The sequence below is a fragment of the Abramis brama genome (assembly GCF_963993115.1).
Source record: "Abramis brama genome assembly, chromosome: 1".
NCBI classification, from domain to species: Eukaryota; Metazoa; Chordata; class Actinopteri; order Cypriniformes; family Leuciscidae; genus Abramis; species Abramis brama.
This window is the reverse complement of record NC_139963.1, coordinates 64,732,565-64,754,740: the sequence shown is the minus strand read 5'-3', so window position 1 is coordinate 64,754,740 and position 22,176 is coordinate 64,732,565. Positions and strand designations below refer to the sequence as shown.

The following is a 22,176-nucleotide window of genomic DNA, read 5'->3' as shown; positions in this document are numbered from 1 at the left end:
CTCTGCCGCCTATAGGCAAACAGAGCAGCTTTTCGTTTCGTTCGGTGGCTGCGTCAAAGGGCAGGCCATCTCGAAACAGACCTTGTCCAAATGGATAGTGGATGCTATCGCGTCAGCCTATGCCTCCAAGGGCCTGGATTGTCCCTTGGGGGTTAGGGCCCACTCGACTAGAGGCATGGCCTCGTCGTGGGCATGGACAAGTGGGGTGTCACTTCATGATATTTGTATGGCAGCAGGCTGGGCCTCGCTGTCTACATTTATAAGGTTTTATAACCTAGAAGTGCCTGCCTTACAGGCTAGACTGTTCTCAGTCTGATGTGTCATATTAACACTGTCTACCCACTCAGTTGACTAGGTTGTTGGTATGCTGCAACATCCTGTGGGCTTATGCAGTTATAAGGTTGGGGTACTGCCATGACTGTATATATGTGCGCGCACCTATCACACTGACCGAGTCGTTCCTCCCCGTTTCCCGCTTGTGTGTATTCCACTGTTGAGCCCCGGGCACACTGCCCTTGGGACATTAGTGTTTGACATTTCGCACACACGGCGTTTTACATGGGGTTCCCGTAGCGTAAGCTTCACTTACGCAACACGAGAGTACTCTCGTAAGAGAACGACACTCGGTTACTAACATAACCTCGGTTCTCTCTAGAGAGGGAATGAGTGTTGCGTACGCTGCCGTGCTTGTTCTGCATTATGGTTTTGCTTCACTCGACTGAAATCATCATGCAACGTCAGCGGTGGGAATTTATAGGCTTGTAGCCACTCCCACTTTGGCGGGCTATGACGTAGCGCGGGAAGTCATAGGCGCTGGAGTCATGCCAAATGCGCTGATAGGTTGCAACAGTTGCTGCAGAGCAGCCAATGGGCGCACGAGCTGTCTCGCCTAGGTCTGCCTGCTGCAGCAAATGCGTTTTACATTTTGGAAAATTAAGGATAATTTTCTGGCTTCAGTATTCTCTAGAAAAGGAGTTTTCCCATAGTGTAAGCTTCACTTACGCAACACTCGTTCCCTCTCTAGAGAGAACCAAGGTTACGTTAGTAACCGAGTGTCGTTTTTGTTTATAATAAACTGCACTTGGGTTCTCATCTCTCATCTTGCCTCCAGTGGATCTCTTTACATTTACATAACCTAAAAATAACCATTGGGGAACATTCTATATTTGGTAACTATTTCTATGTTAATATAAAAAAAATTAGATGTTAAAAATAACGATCCTGCAGGGAACATTATTTCATTGTTGCAAAAAAATAAAAAGAGCATTCCTAGAACATTATTATTTAGTTCCCAAAACAATGACAAAACAGGAACCGAATACCAACTTTATGGGGTATGTTCTGTGTTTGCTGGGAAGCCCCTGAAGCAAACGTAATACTTGGCTTTCAGAACTGAAAATTATGGAATTAATCCTGAAGCAAGAAGAATCAGCAGACAATAAAATTGCACAATAACAACAAGCTGTTGATAAAATTATGAGTTTAATCAATCATTCCTTCAAGTACAAAAATTTATAAAAATTAAAACTAATGAGACAGATGTCAAACAATGAACGAGTTAAAATTAATTTCAGATTCATGTCTCTGTTAAAAGGCCCAAGTGAAACTCTTCCCGCACTGATCACAAGTTTCTCTCCGCTGTGGATCCTCATGTGAACCTTCAGACTTGATTTACAAGTGAAGAGTTTTTTAGGCTTCTGTTTTTCCTTTCTCGTTCGCGTCCTTCAGGTCTAAAAGAAACATTAAATCAAGTGAGATTTCAAATGAGAGGCAAACGTGAAATGAAAAGTGAAGCTCAAAGTCAAGATCACTGATGAGTTCAATAGTCATTTTAATCTCATCAAATCTGGTCGACAACTGCTGTGCACGATTATGATCTATTTTAATGTCATGAAGATGATTTGTGTTATAAAACACTAGTTTGGTCATGAAACAATGTAAATCTAGTGAGCATCAGCATGTTCTTCATCATGAAGAATGAATGAGGAATCAAGAATAAACACCAACCTCTTTGCTCTTCAGTATCATGTTTCATTCTGCAGGTCCTGGATCACTGGCGCTCTCTCGGTTCTTTCTTTCCAGATGCTTTCTGGCAGTTCTGCTAAACACAAACAAGTTTAATTTCTTACAGACATGATGCGAGAGGAATAATCAATATTTCAAGTACTAAGGCTAATCAAATGTTTAAAAAAATAGTGACCTTGATCATGTAACCTAACAGTGTTGTTAAATAAAACCCAAATGATTACTTACTTTGATACTTTATTTGAACCAATTATTGCTTGTTATTTTATATTTGTATTTTAATGGCTGTTGTACATTTTTGTTTGATTACTCGATTTATCGATGGAATAATTGGTAAAATACTCAATTACTAAAATAATCGATAGCTGCAGCCCTACTTTACTTTTGCTTTAAAAAAGGATTTCATTTGGCGTTTCACTACTGAAGTCCGCTGTTTATTTTTTTCATCTAGCTGTGCTGAACAGAAGCCCAGAACATGTGGATATATTGACATTCAGAACATGCTGACTTTCTCAGACTTATTGTTTTTACTAATATTTACTGTTATTTTATTTTTTTATTTTATGTTTGTATACATTAGTCAATAGATTAATCGATACAAAAATAGTCATTAGTGGCAGCCCTAGAAAAAACTATTATGAAATGTAAAAAATGGCTTATAAGTCAATAAGCGGTCCTCTGCCGCCATCTACTGATTATAGTTCATTTTTAAATCAATATATGTTGGTTTGCCAAGTATAAGTTTTCCTACATTTTGAAGCGTTTAGTTTTACAAATGGAGACAATCTTTGAAGCATAAACAAATCATGGTTTTGGTCATCACATTAAAAATAACATTAAAACTGACATAAGTACTGGAAAAAGTGTGATGGACTTGAAAGTCCTTGATTAGTGCTTGAATTTTACTCTCAAAAGGATGTACGAACCCTGAAATTAATAATGTAAAAAACATTTGACTATTTCTGCCACAATACCATGGTTACACAATACGCATTACTACATTAAATCCAAAGGCAATATTGATGATTTGTGGACTTAAAAGCCATATTACTTAAAACTTCATGAACTTGTTTGTTCATGACACAATGTTTCTCCTGGCTTCCAAGTCAGTGCTGTTTGATCTGATATACAGTATATGGTTAATAACAGAGAATTCTGTGTTGGGTGAGTAAATCATGGGCTAATTTTCCTATTTGGGTGAAATATTTCGTGATCGAGATCAGCCCACGAGTAAACCGCTATCTAGTATTGCTCGTGGATTATCCCTTACATATTTGGCTATAGGGTGATGTGTCTAACTTACACAGAAGAGACTTTGTTGCTCAGCACATTAAAATAAACTACTTGCCGTGATCTGGGGTGCACGATATATCGACTCAATATCGTTATCGTGATATCACGTTGCCTTATCGAACGTCTCCTGATAATTATGCGATATTTAGTTTATGATGCGTCCCGTCCGAAATGCACCTCTCAAAAAAATACACGTTGCTTGAAGAGGGTTAACTTTTCATACTACAGATTTCCCACAATGATCAGAAAGAACAGGGGAGACGCTTTGTTTCTCTCAATATGACTCTAGAGTCGCTACTCGCTCCAAAGCTAATCGCCGTCAACAACCAGATGCATTTACACTTGTCCAGTTGGTCTGGAATGCGGCCCAGAGCTCCTCCTGAAGTGGTTTGAGTGCGATCGGATTCAAATCCGCCTCGAATGTGTTTCGAGGGAATGCGCATGCGTAGTGTCTGAACGCGTTGTTGTCTTTGGAGCTCCATCGATTTGATTTATAATTCTTGATTTTACTCTTTAAACTTACTTACAACAAACATTTTCTACTTTTCCTCACTGAGAAGCACTACTGCTCAAACCTCATAGTTACAACGCGGACTGTTGAGCAGACGCGTCTCAAGCCTATTAGTGATCCAACGCTGGATACTCCTATAGGTTACATCCGTGGATCACGGCTGAACGCGTCTTCTCAACACTCACTTACAAACATTTTTCGCCTATCGTGCGTCTACTCTACACCCCTAACACTAAAAAGACGGATTATATCTAAGACTTCAGTCATAAATTAGTATTAATATTGATAGCATCACTAGTAGCATCGTTGCTAACTTACTGTCCATCTGTTAAAATGGCCAATATATCAGATGTAAGTACACAGTACACTGTACACTGCACACATTTGAGCTGCACGCGTTGCAGTCTGAGCTGGAAGCTGTTGAGAAACAGATCCACAACCTTTTAGTGAGACAAGCCGAACTGATAGACCGGCGGTTAGCTCTTGAAACATCACGCGCCAATGCACACAAATCAGAGATTAACGTTACTAACCCGCTGATTCCGACCTCGTCTACTCCGTGCATTACTTAGCATCGGTCCCGAGCGCCGAGGTCGCGATCAGCCATGGTCTCGTTCACTCCGGCTCCAACACGCCACCACGAAGCCTGGATATTTCCGCAGCGGAAGACGCGAGTCAGGTCTAGACCAAGACCCTCTCCGACCCTCCCGGTTTTCGAGTTATCCACACAAAACCGCTTCTCCCCTCTTCGCGAAACAGAACGCGATGCTGTGATCATCGGTGATTCCATCGTTCGACACGTACACGCTACATTAGGTAAAAGTAAAGTGCACAGTCACTGCTTTCCTGGTGCTCGTGTTTCTGAAATCGCTGCTTGCATTCCCGAGATTCTGAACGAGCGCGTCGGAACTGTTGTCCTGCACGCGGGAGTGAACGACATCAGGCTGTGCCAGACGGAAGTTCTGAAGAAAGACTTCAGGAATCTGATCGATACGGTACGCAGCACATCGCCTGATATAACGATCATTGTGTCAGGACCACTTCCCACGTACCGTCTAGGACATGACAAGTTTAGTAGATTATTCGCGCTAAATGAATGGTTAACGTCATGGTGCAATGAGCAGAAACTGCTCTTTGTAAATAATTGGAATCTGTTTTGGGAGCGTCCTAGGCTTTACCGTGCTGATGGCTTACACCCAAGCAGATTCGGAGCGGATCTTCTGTCAGATAACATCTCCAAAATGTTAAATACCTTTTGACTAGTAACCAAAAGTCCAAATCATAGTCTCTGCTGCACCAAATTAACTGATATAAATACTAGTGTAGAACATTGCATAGAAATTGTGTCTATTCCTCGTTTAGTGCAATCAAATAATAAATCTACTGCAGGATCTAGGAAAAATCTAATTGTTATTAAAACAGAAAATGTTGCTATTAGTAAACAAAAAAAATTTCTAAAGCTAGGTCTTTTAAACATTAGATCACTCACACCTAAGGCAGTTATTGTAAATGAAATAGTCACAGATAATAGCATCGATGTACTTTGCCTTACTGAAACCTGGCTTAAACCAAATGATTATTTCGGTCTAAATGAGTCTACTCCATCAGGATACTCCTATAAGCACGAGCCCCGTCTGATTGGTCGTGGCGGCGGTATTGCAACAATCTATAGAGATTTTCTTAGTGTTACTCAGAAAACGGGTTATAAGTTTATTTCATTTGAAGTACTTGTACTAAATGTTACGCTCTTAGATGCTAGAAAAACATCCCTATTATCTTTAGCCTTGGTTACCGTATATAGACCGCCAGGGCCTTGCGCTGATTTCCTAAAAGAATTTGCAGATTTTCTCTCAGACCTATTGGTCAATGTCGATAAAGCATTAATTGTTGGAGATTTTAACATACACGTAGATAATCAAAATGATGCGTTAGGGGCTGCGTTTATAGATTTATTAAACTCCTTTGGGGTTAAGCAAAACGTTACCGGACCAACTCATCATTTTAATCATACACTCGATTTAATTATATCACATGGAACCGATCCAACCAATATAGATATCATTCCACAAAGTGATGATGTAACTGACCAATACATGGTAACTTGCATATTACGTACCCCTGTAATATATCATGCTGCGCCGCGTTATCGATTAGGCAGAACAATCCTTCCATCCACCATAGATAATTTTTCAAATTGCTTATCGGATCTGTCTCAGCTGCTCAGTGAACCCAAACAAACAGATGAACTAGAGGAACTAACCAGCACTATGAGCACCATTCTCTCTGGAAAATTGGATATTGTTGCACCTATTAGACTCAAAAAGGTCAGAGAGAAAATTAAAGCACCATGGTACAACAATACTACGCGTGTTCTAAAGAGAGAAACCCGTAATTTAGAGCGTAAATGGAAACAAACTAATTTAGAGGTTTTTAGAATCGCTTGGAAAGACAGTACGTCACGTTATAAAAAGGCCCTAAAAGTAGCCAGGGCAGAGCACCTCCGCAAACTAATAGAAAATAACCAAAACAATCCTAGGTTTTTATTTAACACCGTGGCTAGACTAACAAATAAACAAGTGTCACCTGAACAAAATATTCCGTTACAGTTTAGTAGTAATGATTTCATGAATTTTTTCACTGAGAAAATAGAAAACATCAGAACCACAATTGTAAACGTTCAATCCTCAATCGCTCCTTATAATTCAGCCTCGATTATCACCCCGCAAGAACAATTACAGTGCTTTACAACTATAGAACAAATAGAGTTAAATAAACTTATTACTTCCTCTAAAACAACAACATGTTTATTAGATTCCATACCAACTAAACTACTGAAGGAAGTGTTACCTATAGTGGAAGAGCCTCTCCTCAATATTATTAACTCATCTTTATCTTTAGGTCATGTTCCAAGAACATTTAAACTGGCGGTTATAAAACCACTCATTAAGAAACCACAATTAGACCCAAATAACCTAGCAAATTATAGACCCATTTCAAACTTCCTTTTATGTCTAAAATACTAGAAAAAGTTGTGTCTGCCCAACTAGGCTCTTTCTTACAAGAAAATGACACCTATGAAAAGTTTCAGTCAGGATTCAGGCCGCATCATAGCACTGAAACTGCGCTCATTAAAATCACAAATGATTTACTCTTAGCTTCTGACCAAGGCTGTATCTCAATACTAGTTTTACTTGATCTTAGTGCTGCGTTCGATACTATAGATCACACAATACTCTTAGATCGACTACAAAATTATACTGGTGTTCAAGGACAAGCATTAAGCTGGTTCAGATCATACCTATCTGACCGATACCATTTTGTCTATTTAAATGGAGAAAAATCATAACTCCAGTAAACTATGGAGTGCCGCAAGGATCTGTGTTAGGCCCTCTGTTATTCTCAATATATATGCTGCCACTTGGAAATATTATAAGGAAACATGGAATTAGTTTCCATTGTTATGCTGATGACACTCAAATATATATTTCATCACGGCCGGATGAAAACGCTAAATTATCCAAATTGACAGAGTGTGTTAAAGATATAAAAGATTGGATGACGCGCAATTTTCTTTTATTAAATCCAGACAAGACAGAGGTAATACTTATCGGTTCAAAAAACCGCCCACAAAACCTCTCACAATACAACTTTAACATAGTAGGATGTCCTGTTACTTTATCCTCTACAGTAAAAGACCTGGGTGTTATACTTGACTGCAACCTGTCTTTTGAAAATCATATTTCATGTTACAAGAACAGCCTTTTTCCACCTTAGAAACTTTGCTAAGCTACGTAATATGCTATCTGTTTCTGATGCAGAAAAGTTAGTTCATGCGTTCATGACCTCAAGACTAGATTACTGTAATGCTTTATTAGCTGGTTGTCCTGCTTCCTCAATAAACAAGCTACAGTTAGTCCAAAATGCCACCGCTAGAGTTCTTACTAGATCAAGAAAATTTGACCATATAACACCAATTTTATCATCACTGCATTGGTTACCTATAAAGTTCCGTATTAATTACAAGGTATTTCTACTGACTTATAAAGCCCTAAATGGCTTAGCTCCAGTTTATTTAACGGATCTTCTATCGCCCTATAATCCATCGCGCTCTTTAAGATCACTAAATTCGAGGCTTTTGGTCATACCTAGGATATCCAGATCATCCAAAGGAGGGAGATCATTTTCACATTTAGCTCCAAAACTCTGGAATAGCCTTCCTGATACTGTTCGTTGCTCAGACTCGCTCTCCCAGTTTAAAACTAAATTAAAGACGCATCTCTTCAGCCAGGCATTCATATAATATTTTTAATCTTACAGTTAAATCCGGTCTCTAGTTCATAAACGCCAGAGGAGAACTGGCCCCCGACTGAGCCTGGGTTCTCCCAAGGTTTTTTTTCTCCATTAGGTCACCTGATGGAGTTTTTCGGTTCCTTGCCACTGTTGCCTTAGGCTTGCTCAGTTGGGGATACTTAATTTAATTAATCAATCAACAATACTATTGATCAGCATTACCAAACGTGGACGTTTTACACTAGAAACAAACACTGATGTACTATTTTATTTAATACTGTGAAGCTGCTTTGATACAATCTGTATTGTGAAAAGCGCTATATAAATAAAGTTGACTTGACTTGACTTTTTGACTTACACCTGGTCTTTTCACGATCAAATACTGTAGCTATCAACTAACATGTCCTGTTCTGTAGACTTGCTCTTTATTTATAGTTTTTTTTTACTGTAGTGTACATACAACCAGTAAAACATGTCCTGTTCGGTAGACATGGTTATTTATTTAGTCATGTTGTACCAGTCCAATAAGACTGTCAGTTGAAATAAACCTTGTGTTGTAAAGTAAACTTGTTTTATTTGTTATGAATCTATTTTTATGCGTTATTTTCGATAACTTTTGTAATTTTACGTGTTTAAAAATATCGGCATTAATATCAATATCGCAATATTCATTATCGATATCATGCACCCCTACCGTGATCTCAGATGATGTGGTTTCTCCACTGCATGGGTCTTCATATGTAGCTTGAGGTGACTTTTAACAGAGAAACTCTTTCCACACTGATCACACGTGTGTGGCTTCTCTCCAGTGTGGATCCTCTCATGTGTTTTCAGATTTGATGAATTACTAAATCTCTTGTCACAGTGTAAACACTTGTAAGGTTTTTCTCCAGTGTGAATTCTCTGGTGCTTTTTTAAATTGCCCGCTGTAATAAAAGTCTTCTCACACTCAAAGCACATGTACTCTCTCACACCAGTATGAATTTTCTCATGTCTATGTAAAGTTTGCAGCAGTGAAAAACTCTTTCCACACACAGAACATGAATGTGGCTTCTCCTTCGTATGAACTGTCAGGTGTGTCTTCAGGTGTGATGCCCTAAGAAATGTTTTGCCGCATTGATCACATGTGAATGGCTTCTCTCCGGTGTGAATCATCATGTGACGTGCAAGAGTTTGTTTGCATGAGAAACTCATCCCACATTGATCACAAGGGAATGGCTTCTCTCCGGTGTGGATCCTCGTGTGTTCTTTAAGGTGTGAAGATTGACTGAAACTTTTCCCACATTGATCACACTTAAACAGCTTCTCTTCGGTGTGAACTCTCATGTGAACAGCAAGAGTATGTTTGTATGTGAAATTGTTTCCACATTGATGGCATACATGCGATTTCTCTCCAGCATGGATCTTCATGTGTAGCTTCAGGTGACTTTTAGAAAATAAACTCTTTTCACACTGATCACACGTGTGTGGCTTCTCTCCACTGTGGATTATCATGTGACGTTCAAGAGTTTGTTTGCATGAGAAACTCTTCCCACATTGATCACAAGGGAATGGCTTCTCTCCGGTGTGGATCCTCTCATGTCTTTTCAGATTTACTAACTGACTGAATCTCTTGTCACAGTGTGAACACTTGTAAGATTTTTCTCCAGTGTGAATTCTCTGGTGCAGTTTTAAATTGCCCGCTGTAGTAAAAGTCTTCTCACACTCAAAGCACATGTACTCTCTCACACCAGTATGAATTTTCTCATGTCTATGTAAAGTTTGCAGCAGTGAGAAACTCTTTCCACACACAGAACATGAATGTGGCTTCTCCTTCGTATGAACTCTCAGGTGTGTCTTCAGGTGTGATGCCCTAAGAAATGTTTTGCCGCATTGATCACATGTGAACGGTTTCTCTCCGGTGTGAATCATCATGTGATGTGCAAGAGTTTGTTTGCATGAGAAACTCTTCCCACATTGATCACAAGGGAATGGCTTCTCTCCGGTGTGGATCCTCATGTGTTCTTTAAGGTGTGAAGATTGACTGAAACTTTTCCCACACTGATCACACTTAAACGGCTTCTCTCCAGTATGAATTGTCATGTGACACTCAAGATGTTGTTTGGTTCTGAAACTCTTTCCACACTGAGTGCAGGTGAAAGATTTCTCGGCTTTTCTTTTCTTTAAAAATGTCTTTTTAGTCTTTGAGCGACTCAAAGGTTTTTCTCCAGGTTTGACATGATGTTCCTCCTCCTCTTCACTCAGTTCTTCAATCTCCTCCTTCCCTTCACTCAGTTCTTCACTCTCCTCGTTCAGGTCTGACATGAAAGACAAAATAATTAAATATAATTTTCAGTACATCAAAATAATTACAAGAGAGGAATATAAAGTGAAAGGACATGAAATTGAGCCCTGATGTAAAAGTAGAAAGTAGAACTGTTATAAAATATTATGATAATTTGAAGCCTTTTTATAAATCGATTATAAACCCATGAAATTTTCCAAGAATGAGGTAAATTTATCTTCCAATTGTTATTTTTAAAACATTATAGGCACGAATCCCATGTTTCTTTAGCAAAAAGTTCATTTATACGAGACGAACTCCAGTTCACTCGCCGGCGCCTCCAATGTCGTGATTGTCTGCTATATTTATTTATTATATCCAGGCAATTGGTTCATGAAACATTGATTAAAATTAAGATATAATTAATACAAAACGAAATTCAATTTAAAGAAAGGCAGCTGTTCTGTTTGAGGTTTCTGTGAAAGTTTTAAAGCAGTGTTTTGCCGCTTTCAGAGCGCTCACGTCAGTAACCGCAAACTGACACGTTGTTTTTTCCCTCATAAATGCGAAAATGAAAAATAAAATAAAATGAATATTATATTGTTTTTTTGTTGTGTCAGACAATGATTACCAAATTTCTCTCTCATTTTGCTCCTCATAACCACGAAAACGGTCAACGGAAGTTAAAAGTGGTGGGTACAAAATTACTCATGACGAAATCTGGTGGGTACGCGTACCCACCGTCCCCATAAAATTTTAATAAATTTGAATAAAATTTTAAATTGTCAATTTAAAAAAAGCAGAAACGTAATTTCTCTGTCATTTCTCTGTCATTTCTCTGTCTTTGTATCTCTTTAAAATATTGCTACTTTTAGAAATTATGAATTATGAATCAAATTATTATGAACAAATAATGAAACTGTGTCAAAATTCGACAACACAAAGAATTATCAAAAGGCGATAACGCACATCTCAGGTTAAATTAATTATATAAAAACAGGGAACATTTTGTAAAAGCAAAACTGAACAAAATGCGTAATTAAAATAATTGTATTATGTTTTACCAAATATTTAATACCACTTCCCCATAATGTTGTAATTAATTTTTAAAACAACATCTGTCAAACTGTCAATCAGATACCTCTTATCTGGTCATTTTTATTTTATTTTAGAAGTCATAACTGTTGACCACCCTTTATATGGATTTTGTGAACATGAATATTTAAAAGATTTACAAACTGTCGGCAAGACCTCAAGCCAACCCCGGACATTCTGAGACTAACTTGGAAAAATCTTTATGCTTAATGCATTACGACAGTTCAATTAAAATAGTTATTAATAATGTAATGGCAAATCAGATGCGGCCAAAATATAAATGTATAAAATGTGTTGTGCTGCAACATTACCTCACAAGAAATATCTGCACAAGAACAATCACACAAGAAATATCTGCACGAATTAAGAATCTGGGTAAGTCGCATTATTTAAGCCTTTCATTATGTTAGGATGATTTTGTGTATAAAATACAATAAACATACTGCTGGGTTTTTACAGGCAGAGTCACGTGTATTATGCTCACACTAAATTCTCTGTTGCACTTATATAAATGCGCATTGCATGCACAATCATTTTAATAGTTGTACAAAAAAGTTATGCGCTGGCAAGAACGTCACTTTGCTGTTTTAATAAAAGCAATGTTAAATATTCTGCATGCACTCATCTCCTGGAAACCACAGCAATGACAAAGCATATATAAAAATTCGTAAACGTTGTCCAATACCCCTTCTTGTCTTAAGACAACTTTGATGAACCTTTTGGATTTACAAATATTTTCAAATGTTTGTATAATACAGTACTGTAAATATTTGTGTCTATTACTATTTATAATTTATATTTTATTGTGGATGTTTTCTCACAATCATGACGTAATGTGAAGTAAAATAAAAAATATAATGTAAAGTTGTTTTTTATGCGCCACCTGGTGGATATTCTGTGAAGCGAAACACATTGAGGGAATTTTTAAGTAGCCCCCCCGAAAGCACTTGCAGAATTCTGCGAGACTCTACGAGACGAATTGCCGAATGGCGCGGGAGAAAACGCGCGTTTTTAAAGGCCACATCTGTATTAGGTAAACTGAGAATATTTGTTTTTTATAAAAATTACTTCATTTAAAAGATAATTCAAGCTTCATGCCTGTGTGTCTGTATGCCTGTTTGACTGAGTATTCGCTGAGTTACAGTTTATTTTCGGACGCGTTTCAGAATTGACTTCACTGACAGAGAGAAAGCAGAACTCGCATCATGTTTATTTTTCTTTATTTGGCAAAAAGCACAACACTTTGTTTTTATTGTGAGTATACACACAAAAAAATACACACTTAACAATTGAGTGATGTATGAAACTTGCATGGAAGATCAAAGTCAACAGAGTATTTAGAGTCTCTTTTGCACTCATAAGAAAAAACAACAGGCTTAGATGTGAGTGTGAGGGCGGGGATGTTTGTTTTTGCACGAGCGCATACATTATACATCACATAATGTGCTGAAGCAGGTGCTGGAGGCGGCAAAAAAAGTCAGTCAGTTTGACTTTGCCTTTGGTGAGGGAGCAACGATGTCGTCTGTCCGGTCGTTCTTCAAAGTGTCTGAAGAGGATCCTCGCTATGCTGTATGCAATGATTGTGAGGGCCGGGTGATGCGAGGGGGAGTTCGTGTCAAATCGTTCAATACAACCAATTTGATCACCCACTTAAAAAACAAGCATCCCGAAGCCTACAAAGAATATGAGAAACTAGCTAATACTAACAAGCAGTGGAAGAAAGCTGCTGCTAACGCTACGGCAGCTGCACCAGTCGGTAGCCCCATAGAACAAGCGCTGGAAAAGACCAAGAAATTCCACAAGGACCACCCGAAGCAAAAGGTATTGACCATGGCAATAACAAAGATGATCGCTGTTGATGACCAACCGTTTTCAGTAGTGGAAGACAAAGGCTTCAGCAAGGTGCTTGAGACCTATGACATGTGCCCCGCTATGACAAGCCAAGTCGTCATTACTTTACGGATGTCACCCTGCCTGCCTTACATGATATCGTAGAGCCACCCACGTCCACCAGTTACTCGACAGCGATGTCAATGACATCAGTTTTACAACAGATATCTGGAGTTCCGACCTTAACCAAACAAGCATGTTGAGCCTCACGGCTCAGTGGATTGATGACAACTTCGAGATGAAGAAAGCCGTGTTACATGCCCAATATTTCCTTGGCTCGCATACAGGTAGACCTGGCTATTTTTTTGGACAGATTTAAATTAAAGTCAGAGCAAAAGGGAAAGATGTGTATGATGGCTGGTTTGCATGTCAGCTGCAATAGCCTAACGCCTAGCACTACATATCTCTCGCGGTAGGCTAATTATAACTGTGTATTAGGGCTGTCACTTTTTATTTGATATTCGAATATGCATTCGAACATGACGTGAAATATCCGTAATCAAACTATAAAATAAACTATTCGGTTTTTAAAGTGCCATGTGTAGCGCATTTTTTACAGTCTATGATTTGTTTTTTATTTTATTGTTTGCCATCTGAATTGAATTGTTCTGTTTAAAAGTAGACATTTCAAGCTTACTATATATTTCTCAGGTCTGTGAGGCAAGTACCTTATACGCCGAGTTTCGGTTCATTTATGAGACGAGCTCCAGGTTCACGCGCTGGCGCCTCCATGTCGGGATTATCTGTTTTCTACTATATTCTTATTTATTAAATCCAGGCAGTTGGTTGATGAAACATTGATTAAAATTAAGATACAATTAATAAAAAACGAAATTAAATTTAAAGACAGGCTTTGTGCTTTCTGTTTGAGGTTTCTGTGAAGGTCTTTTTTTTTGTGAAATAAATTTCTAAATAAATGCTACTTATAGTCCAGTGCGATATGTTTTTTTCGTAGATATTCGAATATATTGCTTGATATTTGATACCTGTTCGAATTAGATTTTTCGAAGTGACAGCCCTAGTATCAGGCAGAATGTAGTTATATGGTCGTAATAGGAATTGCAAAGAACAGCAGTCATCTTGCCAAACAGTCCAGTTTGGCTCAATCCATATATTTGGTGACATAGTAGAAATTAAGCTAACGTCCTTCGGGCTATGCACGTACACTTCCAGGCCGGGTCAGTAGCCTATATACAGTATCGCTCGGCTGTAGCTTGGTTTTACTCTAAAGTCTTGATGTATTGTCACCCTAGTAAAAAAAAAAAAAAACAGCCTATGTGGAGGTGGAAAAATATCTTCCTTGAGTGATAAGAGGAGTTTTGTTTCAACATTGAATGGATGAAAAGCACGCTAACAATTAAAATATCCACTGTAGCTACAGCCCAACTTTATTCTAGCCTACACATAGCAAGTGTTCAGCGTGTGCTGACGTGAACCATGGACATAATTGAAAATTTATGCACTGGGATTTTGTTGTAATTCACTTAAAATATCAGAGATTGCTGAGGGCTGTTTATAAATATCTGGGAAATTTCTAGATGTTTCTTAATGACAGAGGTTAGGTACAGAGCAGCTTACACAATCGTTGAACTAGGCTGGAGGCGTAAATTCAACAGCACAGTTTTTCAGCACTTGTCAATCTCACCATTTAACCCAATGAGCATGTTATACAAAACTCTCAGACACTGACATTGCTTATTTATTCTTTCTTATTTTAATATTCATTACAAAACACCTGGACATTGAGATAGGCTATATTCTTTCTCGTTACGTGCCCCCACCCAACCCACTTCTGCCGTGACTGATCAGAATGCGGGAATGGCAGAAGTTGGTTTGGAAAAAAGACGCATTATATCATGTGCCAGCTAGCTAACGTGTCCTTGTTTAAACTTTTTTTTATCGTTTTATTCCAGGTACCGCCATAGCCAGTGCGTTTGACGCCATGTTTACAGAATGGAGAATCCGGAAAGAAATGTGCACGTTGTGCTTCGAGACAATGCACAAAATATGGTGAAAGCGATGGAGGAGTGTGGTGTTAAAAGCCTGGGCTGTATGACTCATCTGGGGCAGTTAGCAGTGCACGATGCAGTACTAAGCCAGCGAAGCGTTGTTGACTCTTTGGCTATAGCGAGAAAAATAGTCTGACATTTTAAAAGCTCCCCCCTTGGTACCTCTCAGCTGAGAGACATCCAGAGAGAGATGGGAATGAAGACCAAGATGCTACAACAGGACGTCCCGACGCGCTGGAACAGTACATTCCTGATGATGACAACTCTCCTGGAACAGAAGAGCGCACTGGTTATGTACGAGGCTTACCACGGAGTGCCTGTGTCTCTCAACGCAAACCAGTGGAGTCTCATTGAGAAAAAAAACACACGCCTGGCACCCTTTGAAGAGTTGACGAAAGAGATTAGCTCGCATACAGCTACAGCTGCTGACGTGATTCCATCTGTTGTGGCACTCAAGCGTTTTCTGAACAAGACAGCCGAAACCGCCAGTGGGGTCAAAACTACCAAGTCTGCACTTCTTGATGCCTAAACAAGAGATTCGAAACAACTTTCTCCGTGCAACTCTACTACTTGACTGCAACGATCCTGGACCCCAGATACAAAGATCGCTACTTTGACGCAGACCTCAAGCAAGTGGCAAAAAACAGCGTCAGCGACGACCAGCGCCAGTGCCACAGATGGGCCTACAGCAGACGCAGAAGACACTGAGCCAGAAGAAGGTGAACCACAAGAAAAGAGGATGTGTACGCCAAGAGAAGGGCATTCGTTCCTGGACATGTTCGATGAAATTCTGGAGGAAAAGGAGCAGGATGAACAGGCAACAGGTTCAACGAGTGTGCAGGTAGGCTAGGTGACTATACTATTTGAATCAGATAATCTTTTAATAGTCTTTCATTCAAATTAAGTATTTCACATTTCTTTGTGTGATCAGATCATATATTGACAGTCAAATCTCATGAAAAAACTGCGGTCCATAGTTATTATTGAACTTGTAGGATTGCTGGTGCATGCCACGGTTAACATGGGTGCATCTCAATAGTCTGTCTTTTCTCCATCATGAGATTCTGTAATGGGTGCATCTCAATAGTCTGTCTTGTCTCAAATTTAGTGATAGGCTTGTAATGGGTCTACTGGGCTGACCAATGATAGGGTAGTTGGTGCACCCTCCAGTGGATAGATGGCGAAACAATCTTATAAATTAGCTACTACATTGAAATGACTAGGCATACATATACTGGGACTCCAGAGTTTTGGCCTCACAAGAAAAAAAGATAATTGAATGAACAGTTATTTTATTTCATTTGGTGTAATGAATACACATGTTGAATAATAACTTCCTGATGATTTGCCAGAGATGTATATTTATACACATGTCTATATTTCTTTTAGGTGTATGGTTACCTGAGTGAGCCCACCATCCCCAGAAATGTGAGTCCGCTGCAGTACTGGCAAAGCAACATGACCCGCTTCCCTGCCCTCGCCCCAGTGGCACGCAAGTACCTGTCAGCTCCCTGTACAAGCGTGGAAAGTGAACGCATGCGGAATTCTGAAAAGTTGAGATGTTCTCATCTCGTCGCGGCATAGGAAAAATGTGCTTCCATTTTGCACGCAAAAAACGCGATATGTGAACAAAAGTGACGGTGTTACTAAGTCGTGCTGAAAAATGTTGGCCACATCGAGAGGAAACTAATCTCCACAGTCATCTGGAACGGAATCTCAGGGAGCTATATGACAGGGTTCCTGCAGGTTTCAGTTAGTCAAATTTAAGACCTTTTTAAGACATTTTAAGACCATAAAGATTGAAATTTAAGACCTACACGACACATTGCCAAAAAATATTCAAATCAAAGAATTCATTTTATTTCAATGAATTCAGTAATTGAAAAAGCATTAACTTAATTTACAGATAAAGCAATCACATTAGTAACCTTCCAGACCCAACAACGCGTCAGAGAAAAGAACAGAATCAGATATAATTTTTTTTATAGAAAATTGTACTTTGCATATTATAGGCCTACTGTAAAAAACACATAATTAGTTGATTTTAGTTGATCATAGTTGATCATAACTAGAGATGAAATGGCATGAACATTTCATTTAATTATTATAGTGCCAAAAATGATCACTTTTATCCAGTGGTGTAGTCTAGTTTTTTGTAGTGAGTATACTGTAATATAAGCTGACAATTTTCCAAAAAAAAATAAAAAAATAATAATAATGAAACATTATATGCACAAATACAAATTTACTTTTAGAAATGGTGTTTAAAAAAGTGTTATTGTTTTGGCAAGTTTACTGTTTAAATTATAACATGTATGAAAAATTGTGTGATATTCCCTTAAAATAACGTTTTAATAGATTTTATTATTATTATTAATTTTTAATTTTAAAATGTTATTAATTTTACTGTGCAATTTCTTTCTAATTTCTTTGAGTTAGACCAAACTTTTATTTTGGTGGGTTGTAGACATTTGAGTTTCTGTGTGTTTTAATAAACTATTATTATTATTATTATTATTATTATTAGGCCTATTTGAAGTATACTCTACTGTGCAATAGTAATATATTTCTGTTATAATTTCTTCAAGTTATACCGAACTTTTATTTTGACAGGTTGTTTTGAAGACATTACAGTTTCTATGTGTAGGCTATATGAAACGAATGAATGACGATAGTTTTGTCAAATTAAAATGGTGACATTCTCGTGCAGTGACTCTCATAGCAGCTCTGCGATGAACATGTGTGCACATGTGTATCCTATCCTACATCATGTCTCAATACAGTGCAACGCTGAAAACACCACGAGCGTGAGTCACGCGTGCTTCAGTGTGTGTGTGTGCGTAGTGGAGCACACATTGAGCGCTCATTCCCAGAGACGCGTAGAACAATTGCAGTCTCTTTTAACTTTAATATTCACAGACACTAGTCCATATCATATCCCTACTTTTGATTTATTCATTCAAAAATAGCCAAATTCCGTAATGACGTTCTGCTTAGCAAGCTCCATTTGTGACTGGATTCCGCGATTCGGTGTCGCTTCGCAAACACTGACGGGGTGAATTTATGAATGAAAGTGTGAAAGTTCTGACACAAAACGAAGTTGTTACGTATCCTCACGATTTTTTAAGTGGGTATACGGAAATCCTTGGCCTTTTCTAGTGGGTATACGGCGTATACCTGCGTATCACGTAGACTACACCACTGCTTTTATCACAGAATCCTATTCAAAAAGTACTAATACTACACAATGAAATCAATTCACCAAGTTTTATGTCGAAAAACAGCAAATAACAAATAAAATTAGCATCAATACGCACTAACATAAACATTAAAATAATACGATTAAAAATGATAGCCAGATATTAAAAGTGTCTTGCAACATGTTAACATGTACAAGTTCAAATAAAATTGACAAAAAAGGTTTTTATAAAAAGATAAACCTCACATATTTCAGACTTTAATTTATCTTTTTTGACTCATTCTTTTTATAAAAAATGATTTAGTGACATTTACAATACACTTTAGCTTACCGTGGCGTCTGTCGTTGCTATGCAACTCCACAATGACAAAAAAGTTTTAGTGGCTAATGGATTTCCACCGCCGAAAAACGCTTGCTGTAGCTCTGCTACAAGATTTATTTACGGAGAAGAGAAAAACACCCGTAGTGTTTGGGTGCACCCGCATCCTTCATGTCTTTTTTTCATGTCGCTGCGCCTGAAAAAAAAACGAGCGCGTCGCTTCAATTATAAGCGCGCCTACATTTGAATGAACTTGAGCGCGAAAAAGACGCGATATGTGAACTGCCTCTTGGCGAGCGACTTCGATACTTTTTTTGCTACTCTGTAATAACTTAATGCGGCTAGCGTTTCTGGAAATGATGAGGGTAAAATCTTTTTTAAGACCTGACTAAATGAAATTTAAGACCGCGGATGAAAATCTGGCTGTTTTTAAGACGTTTTAAGGCCTTAAATTTAAAGTTCAGAATTTAAGACATTTTAAGACTTTTTAAGACCCCACGGGAACCCTGTATATGAATGGGCTTGGGTATCGAGTATCGATTGGAACCGGAACTAGCTTTGCGATTTTCCCGGAATCGTTCAAAAGTTTAAATTTCAATTCCTAGTTTCGATTCACAGTTCGCCGACCGGAAGAAGAAACCGCTGAACACCAACGAAGAAGCGTCCACCGAAAGTGTTGGCATAACCGAGCGAGTCGAACATGGATAGCGTGCGTCGGCGGTCCAAAGTGTGGCTTCACTTTTCTAAACAGAAAGAAATCTCGGCAAAATGCAACATTTGCGACAAGATTGTTTCGTGCATAGGAGGGTGCAAGTCGAACATGATAAAGCACCTCCGAGTTCATGGAGTAGAACAAAATGTGTGCCCCGTCTTTGACGCGCTGCGCCAACCGTCCTCCGCTGCCTCTTCCTCTGGCTCTGACCCCCAGCCTGGCACCGCAGTGAAGTTGTTTCTTATTGTTTATTTGCTATTCTGCACCAGGTTAGCCCATCAGTGGGAGCACGGTAACATGTTTAAGTACCTGCAGCATCATACACTCATGTGTAAATGTGTTTTCATGAGGTTTTCAAAAATAAAGCTCTCTTGAGGAAAGTGTACCCCTGTGAAAATATATTCACAATTTATAATATTTATATTCAAGTTCATAGATTTGATATTTATATTGTAGTTGAAAACAGCCCTGTGAGAAATTCATAGTAAAGTTCATAAAAAGTAAAAAGTTCATAGAATTAAAATTGATGGAGAAGGTCAGACTATTTCCTTCAGAAAGACCGTTGGTTAGCTAGCTCATTTAAAATATCCTAAACTTTTTTGACCCTGCCTCTAAAAAGAATCGGAATCGAGAATCGTTAGGAACCGGAATCAAAAAACAAGGAATCGGAATCGTTCAAATTCAAACGATACCCAACCCTATATATGAAGACTTAAAAAAGTCAAGTCAAGTCATCTTCATTTATAGCACTTTTAACAACGTAGATTGTTTCAAACGTAGAAATGTAATAATCGCAAGAAATCGCATATTTTCCCAGTATAGTGCAGCCCTACTCCACAGTGTTGATCACATTCATCAACCCTGTTACCAAAGTTACTGTAAGAAGAATCTCTATAACTATGAATAACTTGTATGATATTTGACAAATACAATTTTATCAGTAACTTGGTGTTAACTGATTATTCCTAAAAAAAAAAAAGGTGTAAACTATGTTGAAAATTACTAGGCTATATGTAAATATATATGTTACTATAAAAAGAATTACTAAACTATTATGATGGTAATGTTGCTGCAAATTGGGGACCAGATATAAAATAAATGTCAAATAAAACAGATAAAATAGTATTTAGCTTGATCTGATGTTGACAATCAATATACAAACGTCTCAAACCTCCCTTTACTGAACATTTGTTGAAAACAAACAAAAAACATTCTGTACCATTTCATAGTTTAACTGCATATCTAAATGTGATGAAGTGCTTGAATGTTTCTAACATGAATGTTCTTCAGCATCATGAATGAATGAAGAATAAACACCAACCTCTTTGTTCTTCAGGATCTTCAGTGTGTTTCATTCTGCAGGGTTCTGGATCACTCATGTCCTCACTGTCCTCTTTAATAAACTCAGTCTTTGCAGATTTCAGCTCTTCCTGATGCTCTGATGATCGTCTTCTGTTGTAGCTGATGGGAATTTACAGCATTTATTGGAGAAATGCTGTGGGAGGAGCTTCACTGATGATGTAACTACAGTGGGAGGAGCTTATCTGACAAAATAAAAAATAGTATCAGTTCCTGAATTTGTTTTTATACTAAATATCACATGTAAGCATGTCTGTCTGTCTGAAGTAAAGTAACATGTGAATGTATAACTTATTTTATGGCTAACCTTAAAGCTCATTTCATTGGTGTCAACAGACTGTATTTGTTTGTGTCAATTTACAGGAGATATGAAGACATCAGCATAATAAATGAGGTGAAAACAGGAACTATTGTTATGAAATAAAGAGTGATTTCAGCAGATCTGTTAATATTGATGAGCCCAGACTATCAACACTCATTCAACAAGCCATTCAGGATCATCAGCAGATCATCTCACTTTATTCTGAGTGTTTGCTGTTAGAAACACATTATTTGAGTCATGATAAAAGCCTGTAAAACTGCTCTATTTAAAGAAAATACTGTTGCTTCTCACCATCTGACACAAATAAAACATAAATATTTAAAAACAAAACAAACTTAACCACCTCATCTAAATAACTACAACAGCATAATGTTATTATCTAAAATATATTTTTATTTTCAAGTAATTACAATCATTGCACTAATGTTATTCAAAACTGACAATAATCCTAAAAAAACTCATTATAAGCTCATCAATTCCCCTCACAGATCTCAACCTTTAACTCTTGACTTGACATTGAGTAAGTTCTCACACAAACATCGAGACAATCACACAAACGAACACAAAAATCGCTCAGGTCTGAATAAACTCAACATATTCTCCTCATGCTCGCTGCTGCTGCACTAAATGTTTATTTCAGTAGGAAAACAATACAGAAATGAGTCTGTCGCTTAATCAAACTGTATAAAGTGTGTGTGATGGTTGAGTAAATGTGAGAAATACCGTAAACTGCTCTCCTCACCTCAGAAGATTCGACGCTGAAACTCTTCTTCTTCTTCTTCTTTAATGGCGGCTCGAATTAGCGCCATCTATTGTGGGTTTTGGATCATAGACTCATTTTACTCCTTTTTTCATGTGATGCATGCGAGAAAGGAAGCACTTTCAAGAA

The 22,176-nt window shown here is 38.0% G+C and overlaps 1 protein-coding gene across 2 annotated transcripts; it reads right to left on the bottom strand.

The window, feature by feature from the left end:
• Positions 1 to 1,467: 1,467 nt before the first annotated feature.
• LOC311078328 (uncharacterized protein) lies at positions 1,468 to 22,174 on the bottom strand. 2 transcript variants are annotated; one of them, XM_084107083.1, is made up of 5 exons: positions 22,030 to 22,174; positions 20,928 to 21,150; positions 8,814 to 10,416; positions 2,008 to 2,101; positions 1,468 to 1,730 (listed from the first exon to the last, which is right to left on the bottom strand). In XM_084107083.1, exons 2-4 carry the CDS (start codon positions 20,983 to 20,985, stop codon positions 2,032 to 2,034), a joined length of 1,731 nt encoding a protein of 576 aa, XP_083963209.1. In that variant the 5' UTR covers positions 20,986 to 21,150; positions 22,030 to 22,174; the 3' UTR covers positions 1,468 to 1,730; positions 2,008 to 2,031. The 2 variants fall into 2 exon arrangements, with proteins under 2 accessions (XP_083963209.1, XP_083963210.1); XM_084107084.1 differs by having other exon boundaries at positions 1,477 to 1,730; positions 2,008 to 2,098.
• Positions 22,175 to 22,176: the final 2 nt, after the last annotated feature.